Source organism: Cololabis saira, chromosome 10 (assembly GCF_033807715.1).
Source record: "Cololabis saira isolate AMF1-May2022 chromosome 10, fColSai1.1, whole genome shotgun sequence".
Lineage (NCBI taxonomy): Eukaryota > Metazoa > Chordata > Actinopteri > Beloniformes > Belonidae > Cololabis > Cololabis saira.
This window is the reverse complement of record NC_084596.1, coordinates 26,352,065-26,367,471: the sequence shown is the minus strand read 5'-3', so window position 1 is coordinate 26,367,471 and position 15,407 is coordinate 26,352,065. Positions and strand designations below refer to the sequence as shown.

At 37.6% G+C, this 15,407-nt stretch overlaps 2 protein-coding genes across 4 annotated transcripts in view; both read right to left on the bottom strand.

The window, feature by feature from the left end:
- Positions 1–822: 822 nt before the first annotated feature.
- LOC133452730 (hypoxanthine-guanine phosphoribosyltransferase-like) lies at positions 823–6,959 on the bottom strand. 3 transcript variants are annotated; one of them, XR_009783277.1, is made up of 9 exons: positions 6,855–6,959; positions 6,467–6,573; positions 5,385–5,568; positions 5,098–5,163; positions 3,085–3,102; positions 2,010–2,092; positions 1,875–1,925; positions 1,689–1,765; positions 823–1,526 (listed from the first exon to the last, which is right to left on the bottom strand). XR_009783277.1 is itself a non-coding variant. In XM_061732314.1 (9 exons), exons 1-9 carry the CDS (start codon positions 6,900–6,902, stop codon positions 1,479–1,481), a joined length of 678 nt encoding a protein of 225 aa, XP_061588298.1. In that variant the 5' UTR covers positions 6,903–6,959; the 3' UTR covers positions 823–1,478. The 3 variants fall into 3 exon arrangements, 2 of the variants coding, with proteins under 2 accessions (XP_061588298.1, XP_061588299.1); XM_061732314.1 differs by having other exon boundaries at positions 1,879–1,925; XM_061732315.1 differs by lacking the exon at positions 6,855–6,959 and adding an exon at positions 6,738–6,831 and having other exon boundaries at positions 1,879–1,925.
- Positions 6,960–11,947: 4,988 nt separating this feature from the next.
- The window catches only part of pbx1a (pre-B-cell leukemia homeobox 1a), a 46,828-nt gene continuing 43,368 nt past the window's right edge, over positions 11,948–15,407 (bottom strand). Inside the window, exon 9 of the mRNA XM_061732312.1 lies at positions 11,948–13,883. Within this exon, the coding sequence (XP_061588296.1) occupies positions 13,791–13,883 (93 nt within the window). The 3' untranslated portion in view covers positions 11,948–13,790. The remainder of the gene's footprint in view (positions 13,884–15,407) is intronic.

Below are 15,407 nucleotides of genomic sequence, written 5' to 3'. Positions count from 1 at the left end.
CAGTGAGGCATTGACAAACTGAATTGTGGGTTCATATGTATATATATATATATATATATATATATATATATATATATATATATATATATATATATATATATATATATATATATATATATATATATATATATATATATATATATATATATATATATATATATATATATATATATATATATATATATATACAAAGGTTTCTGTGCAGTAAAAATGATAGTTGAGAAAATCACCAGACTAGGTATTTAGATTCAAAGTCACCTAAAGATTATTTAAAATGAAAATTACTTTAGGTTGACATTGAAATATTATATCCACAGAGGTTGCAGGCTTGTGCTCTGGTAGCTTTGTTTTTAGTCTCTCAAGTCTTTTGTTAGTTTCATAACAATGAGCATACTCAGCAGGGTGATGCTGTTTCAAGTGAGTTACGTTCTTTTTTTTCCCTTTTTGGGTTTTTTTCCCCTTGCAGGCTGTAAACAATTTTTTTTTTTACAATTCTTTACTTACAGAGGAAAAACCGGGGTACAAAATGCTCACCAGGGATTGTGTCATCATGATGTACTTGCTGATGGGGTTTTCTTTTTTTCTTTATTTTTTTTCCCCAGCATTTATGCCCCTTTCCCCCGAAGAAAAAAAACGTTCTTGCAGCTTATTGTCATAAACCATACAGTGGTTGTTTAGATGAGAACCATTAAATATCAGCAGTCCGAGACAAACATATTACACAAAGGCTTTTCTATCTTGTGAGCTCAACCAAGGAACCACTTCAAATTACACGAGTCACGAGGGGACATTTATAATTTAGTGGAACATCTCTACAGCATACAGAAATGTTAAAAATGCTTTATTATATGAATAAAGTGTAAAAAGATTAAGGAGAAAAGTACGCCAAATCAAAAACTGAAGAAAACAAGAGAGGTAGTTAGTCTATGTAATGTCACCAACAGTAAATTGCTTGCCCCTGAGCATTAGAAGTGATATAAGAATTATCAAATAAATGTTCAAAAGGCAATTTACAAGTGAAGAAATTAAAAATAAACCGTCTTTCAAAAATGTTCCAGTTGTTTACCAGACTTGAAAAAACATCTATAATGTACACATCCAAATTACCAAGTGGTCTAACATTCCATAAGAAGTACAACAGAAATATCATTAGTTTCAGAATCAGATCCTCAAAATCAAACCGCTGATTTCCTAAGTAGTAAACATGTACCATGTGCACTGGTTTGTTAATACAGAGAATTAACCTGTTATACAGTATTAAGACACAAAAAGTAGATACTTGTTTTTGTTCCTATATGACTGACTGAAATATTGGTGTGTATTACTATTAAGTATATTTTTTAATCGAAGGAATGTTATAACGGCTGCTTCAGACTGGAAGCTACCACAGCAGCTGTGGGTGAATGGCATCTTCGGGAAATGGCCTGGAATTAAAAGAGGCCGTGTGTGTGAAACTTTCTGCTGTTGCTGTCCTCTCTTTAGATTTTATATTTCTTCTTCCCACTTTCGCTGATCGCACATATATGCTAGAAAAATAAGAAAAAGCATAGTCAAAACTGAGAATTTAAGAAAGTTCTGTACCAATTGATGCAAAAATGTGTTTGAGATATATGTGACGCTTGATACAGTGTTACAGAACTGACATCCTAAGCTCTTCCTCTAAATAAAGTTATTGCTGTCTGACTCACGTTGAGGTCCCTAAAATACTCATTGTAGTCCAACGCATATCCAACCACAAAACGATTAGGTATCTCAAAGCCGACATCTGAAAACATGACATGACAAAGATGAACATTAGGTGCAAATGTTTCCATCATCCAATCACTTATATCAATGAACTGCCTCATGAGCACATAAAAGGGTTGGTCAGATACCTACAGTCAGGAACACACGCTGAGCTTTGTTGAACTCTCTTCACCAGCAGTCTGGGGAAAAACAAAGCAGAAAGGTGGAAAATGAGTGACTCATAAAGCGAGCAAACGGGACTGGTCATGTTTGGATGACTTTACCCTGCTACTTTGATCATTTTGGGCCTGAACGCTTTGACATGCTTCAGGAGAGTCTTCATTGTCTTTCCTGTGCCCACGATGCCCTGTGAGGAGGAAGTCAGAAAAACTGAGTTGAGAAAGCAGGAGAATGCCAATGAAGAAACGCAGACAAATAACAATAGCTTGTAAGTCTATTTAACATATGTACGTATAATTGGTATTCAACAGTTTAATGGTGACCAAAATGACCAAATCTTCTTTTCTAGGAGTAAATGCGATGGAGAAGCCAACTTGCCACTCAATTTAAAGTGTGCCACTTAGCTGAAGTCTTTGAATCATTACTGTGGGACGCTCACAGTGGCAGTGAGCGGGAAAAAAACCTGGATGCTGAAACTAAAATGGAATTTCAATAATGGAATAAGTAGAATACACTTTTGTTGCATTACACATTGTTAATTGTATAAGATTAGGAACACATTTGACAGATTGTGATCTGGAGCTAATGAGGGGAGAACAGAATTAAATATTCATACTCATTTTAGTACACTGAACAGGTAGCAGAACGCTGCTCAACTGTCACTTTTTATGTGTTAACATCATCCATGATAGCTATGTGTTATAATATCAATTACAGCAACTTTGAACTAATATCTTGTTGAAGTTTTAAAATTTTAAGAGACAGCTTAATAGAATAAGTAATATCTGTATAAGGTTTCTCCTGAAAAACAGCAAAAGGCTGTCTCATCGAGTAGAAGAACAGTAGCAATGGTTGAAAAAAAACTGAGGCTATCTTCACGGATAGTTGGGCACTGACTAATGACTGGCTGTTTCAAACTGTATTGTCATGCAGTTTCTGCATGACAGTATTTATCATGAATGATTTCCAATATACAACTCAATCATGGGCAAAGTTGGCGATCCAATCTGGTTTCCTGAATATAGGTCACACAATTAAAACATTTCCTCATGTTGAAGTCCTGCAGCAGAAAAAGTTCAAATGGCCTCTCGTGGCCTGGATAACTGACCACAACAATACATAAGGGCCCATTACATTAAAATAAAAGGGAAAAAAAATGCAAAAATAAGGTTCACTTACCTCCACAATCAGTACGTTCTTACAAGAGCATGTTGGACAAAGAAGAGAGAAAGGACAATTACTCTTGATCTAAAAACTAACTGTTGCATCTTTTGATTAAACCACATGTTTTGTTATCATTTTTACAATTTAAAATAGGACAAAGAGTTGGCAAAAAGTACAAGGCAATCATTGTGTATGAGCTTCTTATACTTGAAATAATTGAATGCAGAATACAGTCACACCCACTCAAATACATTAAATCCTAAACCAAATCAGTAAGGCATTTCTTTGATTGTATCCTAAATAAAGAATCCAGCACAGAAAGGGACATTTACGTTCCAGTAATGCCGATTTAATTATCAGATTGATATCGCTGAATCTGCAAACATCTGTCAAATCACAAAGAGACAGCTGGACACTAAGAATCAAACCTTAGCTTTAGTTCAACTTAGCAAGAACTCAAACTCAACTCATCAAACTTCAGTTTACTCAACTTATCAAGTAAAGGATTCACCCAAGCATTAAGTTGAACTTTATTTAAGACTCATTATTCATAAAGATTTATTCAGGGTGAAGTAAACCCAGGAAAAACAATTAATTAATCAACTACACACCGCGTGTAAAGTAGCAAGAGGAAGCAGTTGTTTGTAAACTATGTTGCAAGAAGGGCACAAATGAATGATATAATATGCCCGTGTCACATATTTAGCTCACACCAGTGAAGCAGCACTTCCTAGAGAGCTCAGGTCTAATTTTGAGTAAATTCTGAATATATGCAAGATAGTGTGTTACCATCTGGACTGCAAATAGCAACATGATGATACAATACACTTGTAAATAGATATGATTATGAATAACTTCAATTCACCACCTTAGTCTTGAAATTTGTATTATGCATTTACAGTATAAAAGCCTACTGTTGCCGGTATATAACTTATGTCACAATACAAAACAATGATGATGTTTTATTAGTATTACATCTGTCCTCTACACAACAGCATGGCATGCATTGATGACGTAACAGTGTATTTTACAGATATTTATGGTATTTTGAGGTTGAATGCAACAATTAAAATAACTTTTCATGACTCACCCTGCACTCAGGAGCATTTACCAACTTTTATGCAATGAAATGCATATGTTAACGTCAATAGGCAGTAAAGTTGTAGATGATTTGTGGTCTGTAATCAGGTTGCAAGAGCTGACCAATCAGAGCACTCTGGGCTTTTTGACGCTAGGAGCAGCTTTATTAACTTCTGTTTTTTAGTGTTTTTTTTTTAACAAGAATCTGTAAATATGCAGAAGCAAATAGCGCCGTGCTAGCCCATGTTGACTTGAAGTTTTGGCCTTTGTGTCAGTCCAACATGGAGGCAGGATTCCCATTAATTTAAGTGGGAAAACTGTAAGCTTAAATTGAGGAGAGTGGAGAGTGCTGCTATTTTAATGGTTCTTCAGTCCAACACGTCTTTTGTAAGTCTTCAGCAGGGCAGTGCGTGTTTCTTATTCATTTATTCAGCTGTTACAGATCCTTCTGTGAAACCCCTTTTTCTTATTTCTAACCCTAACCAGTTCACTCCAGGAGATGATATAAACTCTATCAGAGCTTGACAAACATCCAGCTAAACTTCAACTCATTGTCTTACCAACTGACTACAAGACAAGCAGCTGAATAGTGAGCCTGAAAACACTTGACCTGCACCATCCTCACACTTACACAGACTTCACATTTGGTTCCACTCAGAAAAGCTGGATGAAGCCTTTAAACAATCACGTTAGAGCAGTTGGTATCTGATCACTGCGCTGAGAAACTGCCATCTTTGATCTCATTCAGGGAACCATTTCTTCAGCTTTAAGGAGTAAATATGAGGACACACTGCCCTCTTGAGGCTGCACTGCAGTTTAAGAAGAAATGCCACCAGACTACTCAGATGACTCTGCTTTGTTATGGTATGGTATGATGAAAATGTATCATCTAAACTCAGACACTTTTTCCCCCCACCACCATAGAAAATGCTGTTTTCAGAAGTCTACCTTTCCTTCTAAAAAAGACAGATCTTCTGCTCCGAGTATGTGAAGATCCTCTGTCGACTGGTCGTTCTGTAAAGATAAATAAGTTTATTATACGTTAAGTGATTGGACTCAGTTATAATATAAGAAAGAAAAATACCACTGTCATAATCACTGTAATAATATATGACGAACATCATCTGACCGAGTCATGAGACACAGACATCTTGCCATTCAATCTCTAGCTGTAAATCCCTCATCATTGTCACGTGAATGTCAGCGTCCAAGTGCTAAACGGGCGGTAGCCTCACCAGATAGCTCTTGAGACGGATGAATTGCACCCTCATGGGGATTGTATGGTCGGAGTTGCAGCTGAGCGCCTTGATCCGGTCCACCAGGTCTGCACAGAACTGGTAGCCTCCTTTCAGCACGCACAGCACCACGATGTCGTGGTCCCCCAGGTCATCCATGATGTTTCGAGCAAGACGCTCAGTTCTCAAAAAAACAAGAAAAGGTGACTCTAACGCAGCAGTTCACAAATGCTTGGGTTCAACTAATGTTTCTCTGACTACAACAACAAACAAGTTATACAAGTTATGTCAAACCTGCAAATGAATATATAATTACTTCTTTAATTGCTCTTTCTGAGAAGATTACATTTTTATTATAGCAAGTGTCTGCCAGCTTTAAGGCAATAAATCATTTTATAACCAAAAGTACCGTAACATCTAAGGTGTGAACAAAGGTTGGGCAACAGAATGTGAAAGTGAAAACTGCTATCCTGAATGTGGGATTTTTTTTCTGTGCTCCACTGTGTAATATTGAACTGAAATGAAACGAGTTGTGACTAGGTTTAATTACTTCATAGCATTGGAACAACAAAACAACTGACTAAGAAGGCAACTGACAAAACTTTATAGCTCTGTTTGAAATCTCTGAAGTTTTCTCTCATGTCATTAAGCAGAATATACTTTTGTTGCACTTTGCATTGTTTATTGGATACCATTATGATTATGATGATGAGGGGGAACTGCATGAAATATTCATGTTCATATCAGTGGCAATGTCATCACAGAAGGCCATGGCTTTTAATGTAATACAGTAAAATATTGCATGTTTTGTGTCGCTTGGTGCAGACCAAGGTTTGATTCAGATTCAGGTTCGTTTACCGGTACATGCCAGTATTACATCATTTATAGAACTTTGCCTGGAGACTTTCTTTTACTTTCTTTTATTTTTTTATTTCCTTACTTCTGTCATTTTAAGAAGGCAACACCTAAAACCACAAAGTTTAAACCACAGCAACAGTACATGACATGTACTTGACATGACATGTCTTGTGATCTGTGAAAACAACAAACACAACAACCGCAGGAAAGTTTCAGTCGCGTACCTATCCATAATCACGCCATGTGGGATGATGACACAGTCCAGATCTCCGGAGTAGTGAGCTGGATAGCTGAACAGATCCAAACTGTAACCTGACCAGTCATCGCTGATCTGGGAGGACAGAGAGACAGACGCAAACGTTACGTTACAGTTCACAAAAAAAAAATAATAATAACAAAAAAAACTCCAGCAACAAGAACACTACTCCAAAAAAATAAATAATAAAAAAAAGATGCAAACTTCAGAAACATGCATGTTTTAGAAAGTTAATCTACACGAGAGCGCAGAAAGTTGCCCGGCAGGGCACGTTGTTGCATCCCTGCACGAACAAACGCTTCCCTGCGCAGCTGCGCACTTGTCGCTTCCCTGTCAAAGTGCTTTTATTAAATTACCACAATCCCTTTGCTTCTTCCCTCGGTCCGGACAGCAACTTCAGCCATGTTGTTTCCTTTCGACACACACACATACACACACACACGCACACACACACACACACACAGAGGGGAAAAGGGGGCTCTTGTGTGCAGAAAGTGGCGGTGCGGGCCTGCGGATGGTTTAGCCTGATTTATGGTTCCGCGTTAAATCGACGCAGAGCCTACGCCGTAGGGTACGCGGCGACGCGCATGGTAACTGCGCGTCGCCGCGTAACCTACGGCGTAGGTTCTGCGTTGGTGTAACGGGGAACCATAAATCAGCCTTTTGGCACCGCCGGGAGAGGAGGAGCATCTCTGCTGCAGCAGCTCCGCCGCCAGGAGCGCTCAAACACAACATTTACATCCCTGCCTGCCTGTGCTGTGGCTGCTGAGTGGCTGAGGAGGGCCAGAGAGGCAAAAGCAATGTTGCATTTGAATTTGAGTCCTTTTGTACTGTAGTGATTTGACATATTTGTTCTTATAAGAACAAAATATATATCTTCAATTATTGTACATTCTCAAAGGTTGTTTTTGACTTGTTTTCAGAGGTGTCAAGTAACAAAGTACAAATACTTTGTTACCTTACTTAAGTAGATATTTTGGTTATCTATACTTCACTGGAGTAATTATTTTTCAGACAACTTTTTACTTTTACTCCTTACATTTTCACGCAATTATCTGTACTTTTTACTCCTTACATTTTAAAAACAGCCTCGTTACTCTATTTCATTTCAGCCTTTAAAAAAAAACTATCCAGTTAAATTGAGTTAAATAGAGTGAATTTGGTTGTGGTTGTGGCACAGATTTCAATTTCAATTTATTTTATTTGGTAAGGAGGGACAGTGCACATCATTATGCATTTTACAAAATAAAAGCAGATGCACCCAAATGTAGCCTATTGGCTAATTCCCATTGGCAGTCCCCCCGGAAATGTTCTTGTCCAGTTTTGTTCTTACATCCGTTGCCCTCAGATTCCTGCAACTAAACTTGGATGTACATTCCAATAAAGGTTAGGATAAAAGATAACATGCCTCTGAAGTTTGACTTTTTGCACCATTACAATACTTAAAGGCAACTAGTCATCATATCTTCTGCTCTCTGAAACACATGTTAATGCTCAATAGTACACATATATGGTTCTTTAATATATTTGCATTATACTAAGATGCATTCATTTTCAATAATAATAATGAATTTAACTTGTAATGCACTTTACATTCAATGAATCTCAAAGTGCTACACTTAGACCATTATTCATTCATACACATTCTCACCAGTGGTGGTAGCTACATTTGTAACCACAGCTGCCCTGGGGCAGACTGACAGAAGCGTGGCTGCCATTCCGTGCCAAATGGCCCCTCCGACCACCACCAACATTCATACACATTCAAACACATTCACACGGGGCAAGGTGGGTAAGGTGCCTTGCCCAAGGACACTAGGACAGCAACTGGGACAGAGCGGGATTCGAACCGCCAACCTTCCGATCATTGGACGACCCGCTCTACTACCTGAGCTACTACCGCCCCAATGGCTTTTGTCCTTAATGGCTTTTTTCCCCCTTACATTACTTTTACTTTTATACTTTAAGTAGTTTTGAAACCAGTACTTTAATAATTTTACTTGAATAAAAAACTTGAGTTGATACTTCAAATTCTACGGGAGTATTTTTAAACTCTAGTATCTATACTTCTACCTGAGTAATGAATGTGAATACTTTTGACACCTCTGCTTGTTTTGCATCTGTTGCTATGTGTAATCTTTTCTGTGTCTTTAAAGTCATATTTAGTCATTTTGACACTCAGTGATATGTTTTATTGAAAGTGTTTGGTTAAATTACAAGAAATATGGGCATTCACATCAAACTGTCTCTTTGGGTCATGGCCTCCTTCCTTTGTGGGCCCGAGCATTTAAAATCTGTGCACTTTTTAACATTCTTTTAAAGTGATCTATAGTAAAAGAGACTTGAAAAAGATGCATGATAATGAGATTGATCTGTGGCACAACACACTTGAAAAGAGAGGAGGATCTGAGAGGAGAGCTTCCCATCTTGTGTAAGGGTAAATGGAAAAATAAAAACTTGTGAATGTAACCTCTGTGTCTGTGAAAGCAAACAAACCAACAATCTAATCGTATTCATGAAATGTTACTTGCACATGACAAATTTAACCTTATGGCATTTATCTACACAACAATAATAATAATGATGATAATGACAAAAAAGACAAGTGTAGCAATGTTTTATCATATTTTTTTATTATTTGTTAATGTCACCCTCTAGTGGAAAGAGACACTTCTATTTCTGTTTAAAATTAATAGTTTTGTTTTTCTATTGTAATTTAATATTCAATAATTTCATACACACACTTTTGAACATCAAAAACTATTACAATATATGCTGTAAGACACTAGTTTATCATCTGAAAATGGATAACAGTAGTTCTTATGCGGTAGAAATGGTGATTCCACACCCTTGTCTTTTGCACATGTATATAATCTGCTTGTGTGTGACTCGTGGATGTAGCACCCAGGGATCTGTGTGGCAGCATGTCCAGCAGCAGCAGCAGAAGCAGCGGGGTCTGGGCCGTAGTGTCACTACACATTAGAGCAGTCCGCTGGCCTCTGTTGAAAAGGGGAGACAAGGTGTCTGGGCCACCCACCCTTGCCCCTGCACGGCAGCTGTAATTTAAACAGCACTTCAATGACAACCGGGGAGGCAGATGTCAACAGCAACATTAGATTTCACCCGGCACTGTGTCACCACCTCAAAGAAAGGAGGATGTGTTAAAATTACACTGCGTGACAAATATCCCTAAATAATACAGTGCTACTCCTACTGTCTTTACAAGTTATTTACTACATGTTTCTGTTTCCGATGTTCAGCTGCAGGCCTGATGTTGGAATAATCAAGCTTATCTGCAGCAATGCAGAGCTGAGCGATGCTGCACAAGCCAGATGATGTTTCTGGGCGAAGTCTTGTCAAATTGTTTTTGATTCCTTCTCTGCTGGCGAGAGCCGGCCGGTTCCTTTGCTGCCCTCGGGGTGCAGGAGAGCAGTCTGGCTTTGGCATTTCACACTCACTCAGCAGTCAAGGCCTGTGACCGTCTGCAGACTTTACCGCCAACTGCTCCCTTACACCCTCGACCCTGTTGTTTGCCCAATTATGAATATTCAGTTGCTATGAAAGTAATTCTGTCAGACACGCAACTGTCCAGCCAGATAACATCAGCTGTGTTGTTTGTAGTATTTTAAAAGAGGATCACCATCCTTTCCGCAGCAGATTTTGATATCAATGTCAACAGACAGCAAAAGCAGGGAATAAGATGACCCAAATCTAGTCAATATTTCTTTCATTCAGTCTTATTCTCCATACGTTCAAAGTCTGGTATCCAGTGTTGTTCCTCTCCAAGATAATCCTCAGTTTCTGCTCCCTGAAATACTCACCAAATACCAAATGTGCAAATATTCTTTGTCAGAGCTTTTGCTGTCACTAAATTTAAAGCGGACTTACAGATCTTAATATCTTTAGATACAAATGTAGATAAGCCATTCTTATTGGAAAATTTTGAAAATTTGAATAAAATATTCAAATATACTGAACAAAAGTGCCTGCTGGTAGTTTCTCACCCTCCTCCAAACATTGGTGCTTAAGCAATGAACATTTTGCAGGAAGGTCCAAAGTTTTTCAGAGGGATTTAGGTCAGGGCTCAGGAATGGCCAGTCTTTCTTTTTTTTTTTTTTTTTAAATATTATTACCTTGTGCTGTTGAATTTTAACTTCTGGTCAGTAAACTCCAAAGAACTCAAAAGACTTTCACCTCAAATCCAGTTTGGCTCTCAAAAAAGGTATTTTTTTTACTTTAAAACTATCTTTGTAGTCCTCTGATGTTATCATTGTTTTGACACAGAAACAATGATTGCAAAAGGTTGATTGCAAAAGGCAACAAAGCAAGGCCACAGCAATATGAAACGATAGTGCCTCTGTCATATTTAACTGTTGGCTGGATGTTTTAGTGGGTAAGTTATGCATTGTATTCCTAAAGTTCAGGCTTTTTGTTATATGTCATCACCTGTGTCTTTTGCATTATTCTTTGTCTTTAGATTGCTCCCAGTCTACCAGTGTGTGCTTTTTCTTCACTAAAAACCTTCATAAGTGTTTTTTTTTCTAAGCATGCTGACCTAGACAATGAAATAGCTGAAAATTCAGGATCTTTGGAGAGTGACTTTGAAATTGACATGTTTTTGATAAAAACTCCCCATATGCTCTTGGAAGGTTCTCTTGTGCAGTAGATCATCATTCAGTGATAATTTCAGGTTGTCTTTTTTTATGAGGATTTCATGTGGAACTCTGTTTTTGTTCAATAAATTGGGACATTTTTTTAAAAGTAAACCCTGGATTTATGGATTCGAGAGATAAGCATAATGAGACTGCGAGTCTGTAGCTGACAATGTTTCCTCAAGCAAATGCCATCCATCCAGCCATCCATTATAACCACTTCATTATAACCGCTTCAACCTGTTCAGGGTCACAAGACCTGGACCGTGTCCCAGCTGTAGCTGGGTGAGAGGCACGGTATACCGCGGAGACGCCATCAGTTCATCACAGTGCCACACAGAGACAAATGAGATAAACAACAGTACACAATGCAACACACAGACGTCTAAGATAATAACAGACCTTTTCAAGTACTTCTGCATTCTTACAAAAAGGATGAGGATTAGCACTGCAGATTTATCAGAGACAGGCTAACTTGCTTTGTTTTAGTCTTTCTTGAAGGATTTGTTGAGATAAAGATTAATGTGAGCTGATAGTTAGGGACTAGAGATCTAATGCGTAATCATGGTACTCACATGAAACTTAAATTCAAATCTCAACTGGTTCTGACAGCTGCCAACACTAGAAACCAAACATATCATTGATGTTTTGCTGCGTTTGTCCTCATAAATATATATATATATATATATATATATATATATATATATATATATATATATATATATATATATATATATATATATATATATATATATACACACATATGTATATAGGACTAATAAGGACAGCCAGGGGGGGTGAGGAGTGATCTAAAGGGGCATGTCTGCTATCTGACTAACCTTGCTTGCCTTTCAGCTTTCACAGCCGTGACTATGATTTCCACCACAACACCGATGAATATAATTTAGTCTACTCTCCCTCAAAAGCCAGATATTTAAAGAAACTCGGATATACTGATGACTGCACTGTATTACATATAATTTTAATGCGTTGAAAACCCTTCAAACAATGCAAGTAAAGCACAAAGGTGCACAAAAACACATGTTAAAAAATTATGAGTTAATTCACAAGAATAGTTGAAAAAAAAAGAAAGAAAAGTAGCTTACATTAAGTATTAAAAATAAAAAAACACACACACAAAAGCACATAAGCCACACAATGCAAAAAAATATAAAGTAAGTTAGACTGCACAAAACTAAACATTTGACATAATATCTTGTCCGTCTTGAGTGCTTCATGTTTAACTTTTGTTCATAAATGTTTGATACTGACAAAACCAGCCTGATAGTACTGAGACAAATATGAACTACATATTTTTTTTTTTGGTGTCAGTTGAGTCATATGTTGATTTATGTGTAAATAAATGTTCTAGAAAGGGCACAGTTCAAAAACATGTCATCTTCAGATTGAATTGTCCTCCAGTTGAACAGTAGTTCAGGTTTCTAACATGCATCTTTCATATGAACATCAGTGCCCTCATGTGTCAAGTCTCTCTGGGTCTGCACTGAAGATTCAGGATCAAACATCCAGTTTTAGGATGTAAAACTGTTAACACAATACGGTCCCTCTTTCTGTGAACTGTGGCTTCATGGATTGAGGACCCAGTTACAGACATACTCCGAAAAACCTTCGTCTGTGCCGGAAGCTGTATGTCTTTTAATATTTGTAGGAAAAAAAAGCAAAAAAAAAAAAAAAAAAAAACACCAGTACTTCTTAAGAAGAGCCAATTTAGATGAATTAGAGAAAGAAAATTATTGATGAATTAGGATGCAAAAACACTTTTGGTTTTGACTTGGCTACATAAGCATGTTGGCATGGTCAGACCTCCTGTTGCAGAAATAATGTAATGACAAATCTGTCTTTTTTGTTACAGCTTTTCTACCAATATGCTGCAGAATCAAAGTCAACATTGTGTAAAACAATTTAAGTTGGTAACTTGCATCTTAATGAATAATTTCAAGCTTGTCTTAGTTGATGACAAGTATTTATTTATTGTTTTACAGATAACATACTTCACAGGGTTACCTTAGAGGTAAAATCTCCTGACAGAACTCAGTTTTGACTTGTCGGAGACAGAGGGGGGAAGTTGAACATACTTTTATCAAGCACACATTGTAAACAACTGAGCAATATTTAAGTCTAAATGGCGTACCATAGAATAGGTGAGAGACAACAAAATGTAAGTAAGAAGATGTGCCTCTTGCTTGCAAAGACAAAAGTTTCATTTTTACAAAAACAAATAATGGTCACTGACAATTTTTCTACTCTTCTTAGTGGCTGAGAGGTAGAATGAAATATTTTCAGTTAAAACCAATGATTTAATTTATTTTCTTTATCTTATCATTTCATCATAATGAGTGAAAAGATTACGCGTGAATAAGTAACCCCAGCCCTCTGATTATAATGTGAAATCTGTACAAACTTTCCATTGATTGTAATTTTATTTTAACTTTTATTGTGAAACTTCTCATTTTGTATCCCAAAAGTCCAACGTTATAAGCAGAGGAAACAATTTTATTTTTCTGGTTAGCATTTCACAGGACCTCGCTGTGAAAACAGTGAATTCCTTTGTTTAATACTGTGAAGAGCAACATCAGTTCATGTTTTTTCTTTGTGGATGAGGTGTCGAGATGTATATATTCAGTTGGAAGTATCTGAATGAACGCTCCCGGGTCCTTCTGTGGGCGATGTCACTGACGAAGGAGTCGGAGCATCTTGCCAGCCACCATTTGTCTGTAAAAATACCACAAGAAAAAAGTAGTTTAGTGGAAATGTGTTAGGAGCTCTATTTTGAAGTAAAAAAAAAGACCATTAAATTTGAGTATCAACATAATCATATCTAATCTTAACAAAATGCTTGCCAAGGAACTATTTTCATGCTTTAAAAAAAAGAAGGAAAAATAAATCAATATATTGTAAGATATCCAACATCTTTGACCGATTACTCAGAGCAGAATCCGGAAGAAAGACTTATGTGGGGGGAGCTCAAGCAGAGCATTTCAGATAGAAGAAGAAATTGTTTTTGAATATTAAAATATGCAAACAAATTCTATTAGAGCCCCTCGAAATGATATGATTAATGTTTCCATGAGCACAATTTGGGCTCTTAAAGGATTTCTTTTCCCCCACAGATTCTAAACAAAAGTTGATTTCTCCGTTTTACATGGCTTTATTATTGGACAGGAACCTTTTAAAGCTACACTGTAGTGTTCTGCTGACGCAAACACACACCCTGGACAGGTTGGCAGTCCATTTTTAGATCCATTTCAAATGTATTTATTCATACAATATGCAAATGTATTATTTTTCATTCAAGGAAGCGTTTGACACTTTGACTACCGGTCTGAAAGTTTGATGAGGACTGTGACATCATTCTCCTGAATGCTCATTAATTATTTTGTGTGTGAATGGGCCTTTTTCTGGGACTCTACTGCACATTCAGGAATAAGGCGCTAAGGCTGTAAAGTGGTTGGTAATCGTTATAACAGCAAACCCTAACTCAGTGGTGGACACCTGAGATCAGGGGAGACGTCACGCTAAAGACCTACGGATCCTGTTTAGAAGGTGAGACCTTGGGGGACGCCGACAGGAACCATCGAAACCAGCCTTTTGATGTAGTTTGGGTAGCTGGTCAGGATGCCATCTGGACATTTCCCAGGGCAGGTGTTTTGGGCATGCCTTCCTGCGAGGAGGCGAGGGCAGGCCTGAGGCAGACCCAGTCCCCATCAAGAATTTATTGCTGTTTATGAAATCACATACTGAGTACTAAGCACACAATGCAGCATGCGGTGTGTACTGCATACTTGTACAGCACAGGATATATCATTAGTACGTAGTGTGCAATCTTAAAAGGAGTTTTGCTATGGCATAACCACCAAGACTGTCTTTCGCTGTAGTGGTGCATTATGGGACACAGTATATGAGGTAGAATGGTCAGTTAGACACAGGAAATCTTCCCACAAGTAGCACACTAAATATTTATTTTATCAGATATTGTACATTATAAAATTGTTCACACACTACATTTGACCAAACTCCGCATGGGGTTTCAGAAACGGTCTGTCTCTCAGCTGGCCTGGAAACGCCTCAGGAAGAGCTGGAGGAGGTAGGTGGGGAGAGACGGATCAGGGGATCTCTTTTTTGTCTCACTGACATCAAAATTGCTGTCGGTGATTACACTATGCCACGAGATCCCCATGATCTGATCATGTGATCACAAGCGTGTTTTTTTAGAGACGGGGTAGTGCATCGTAGGTC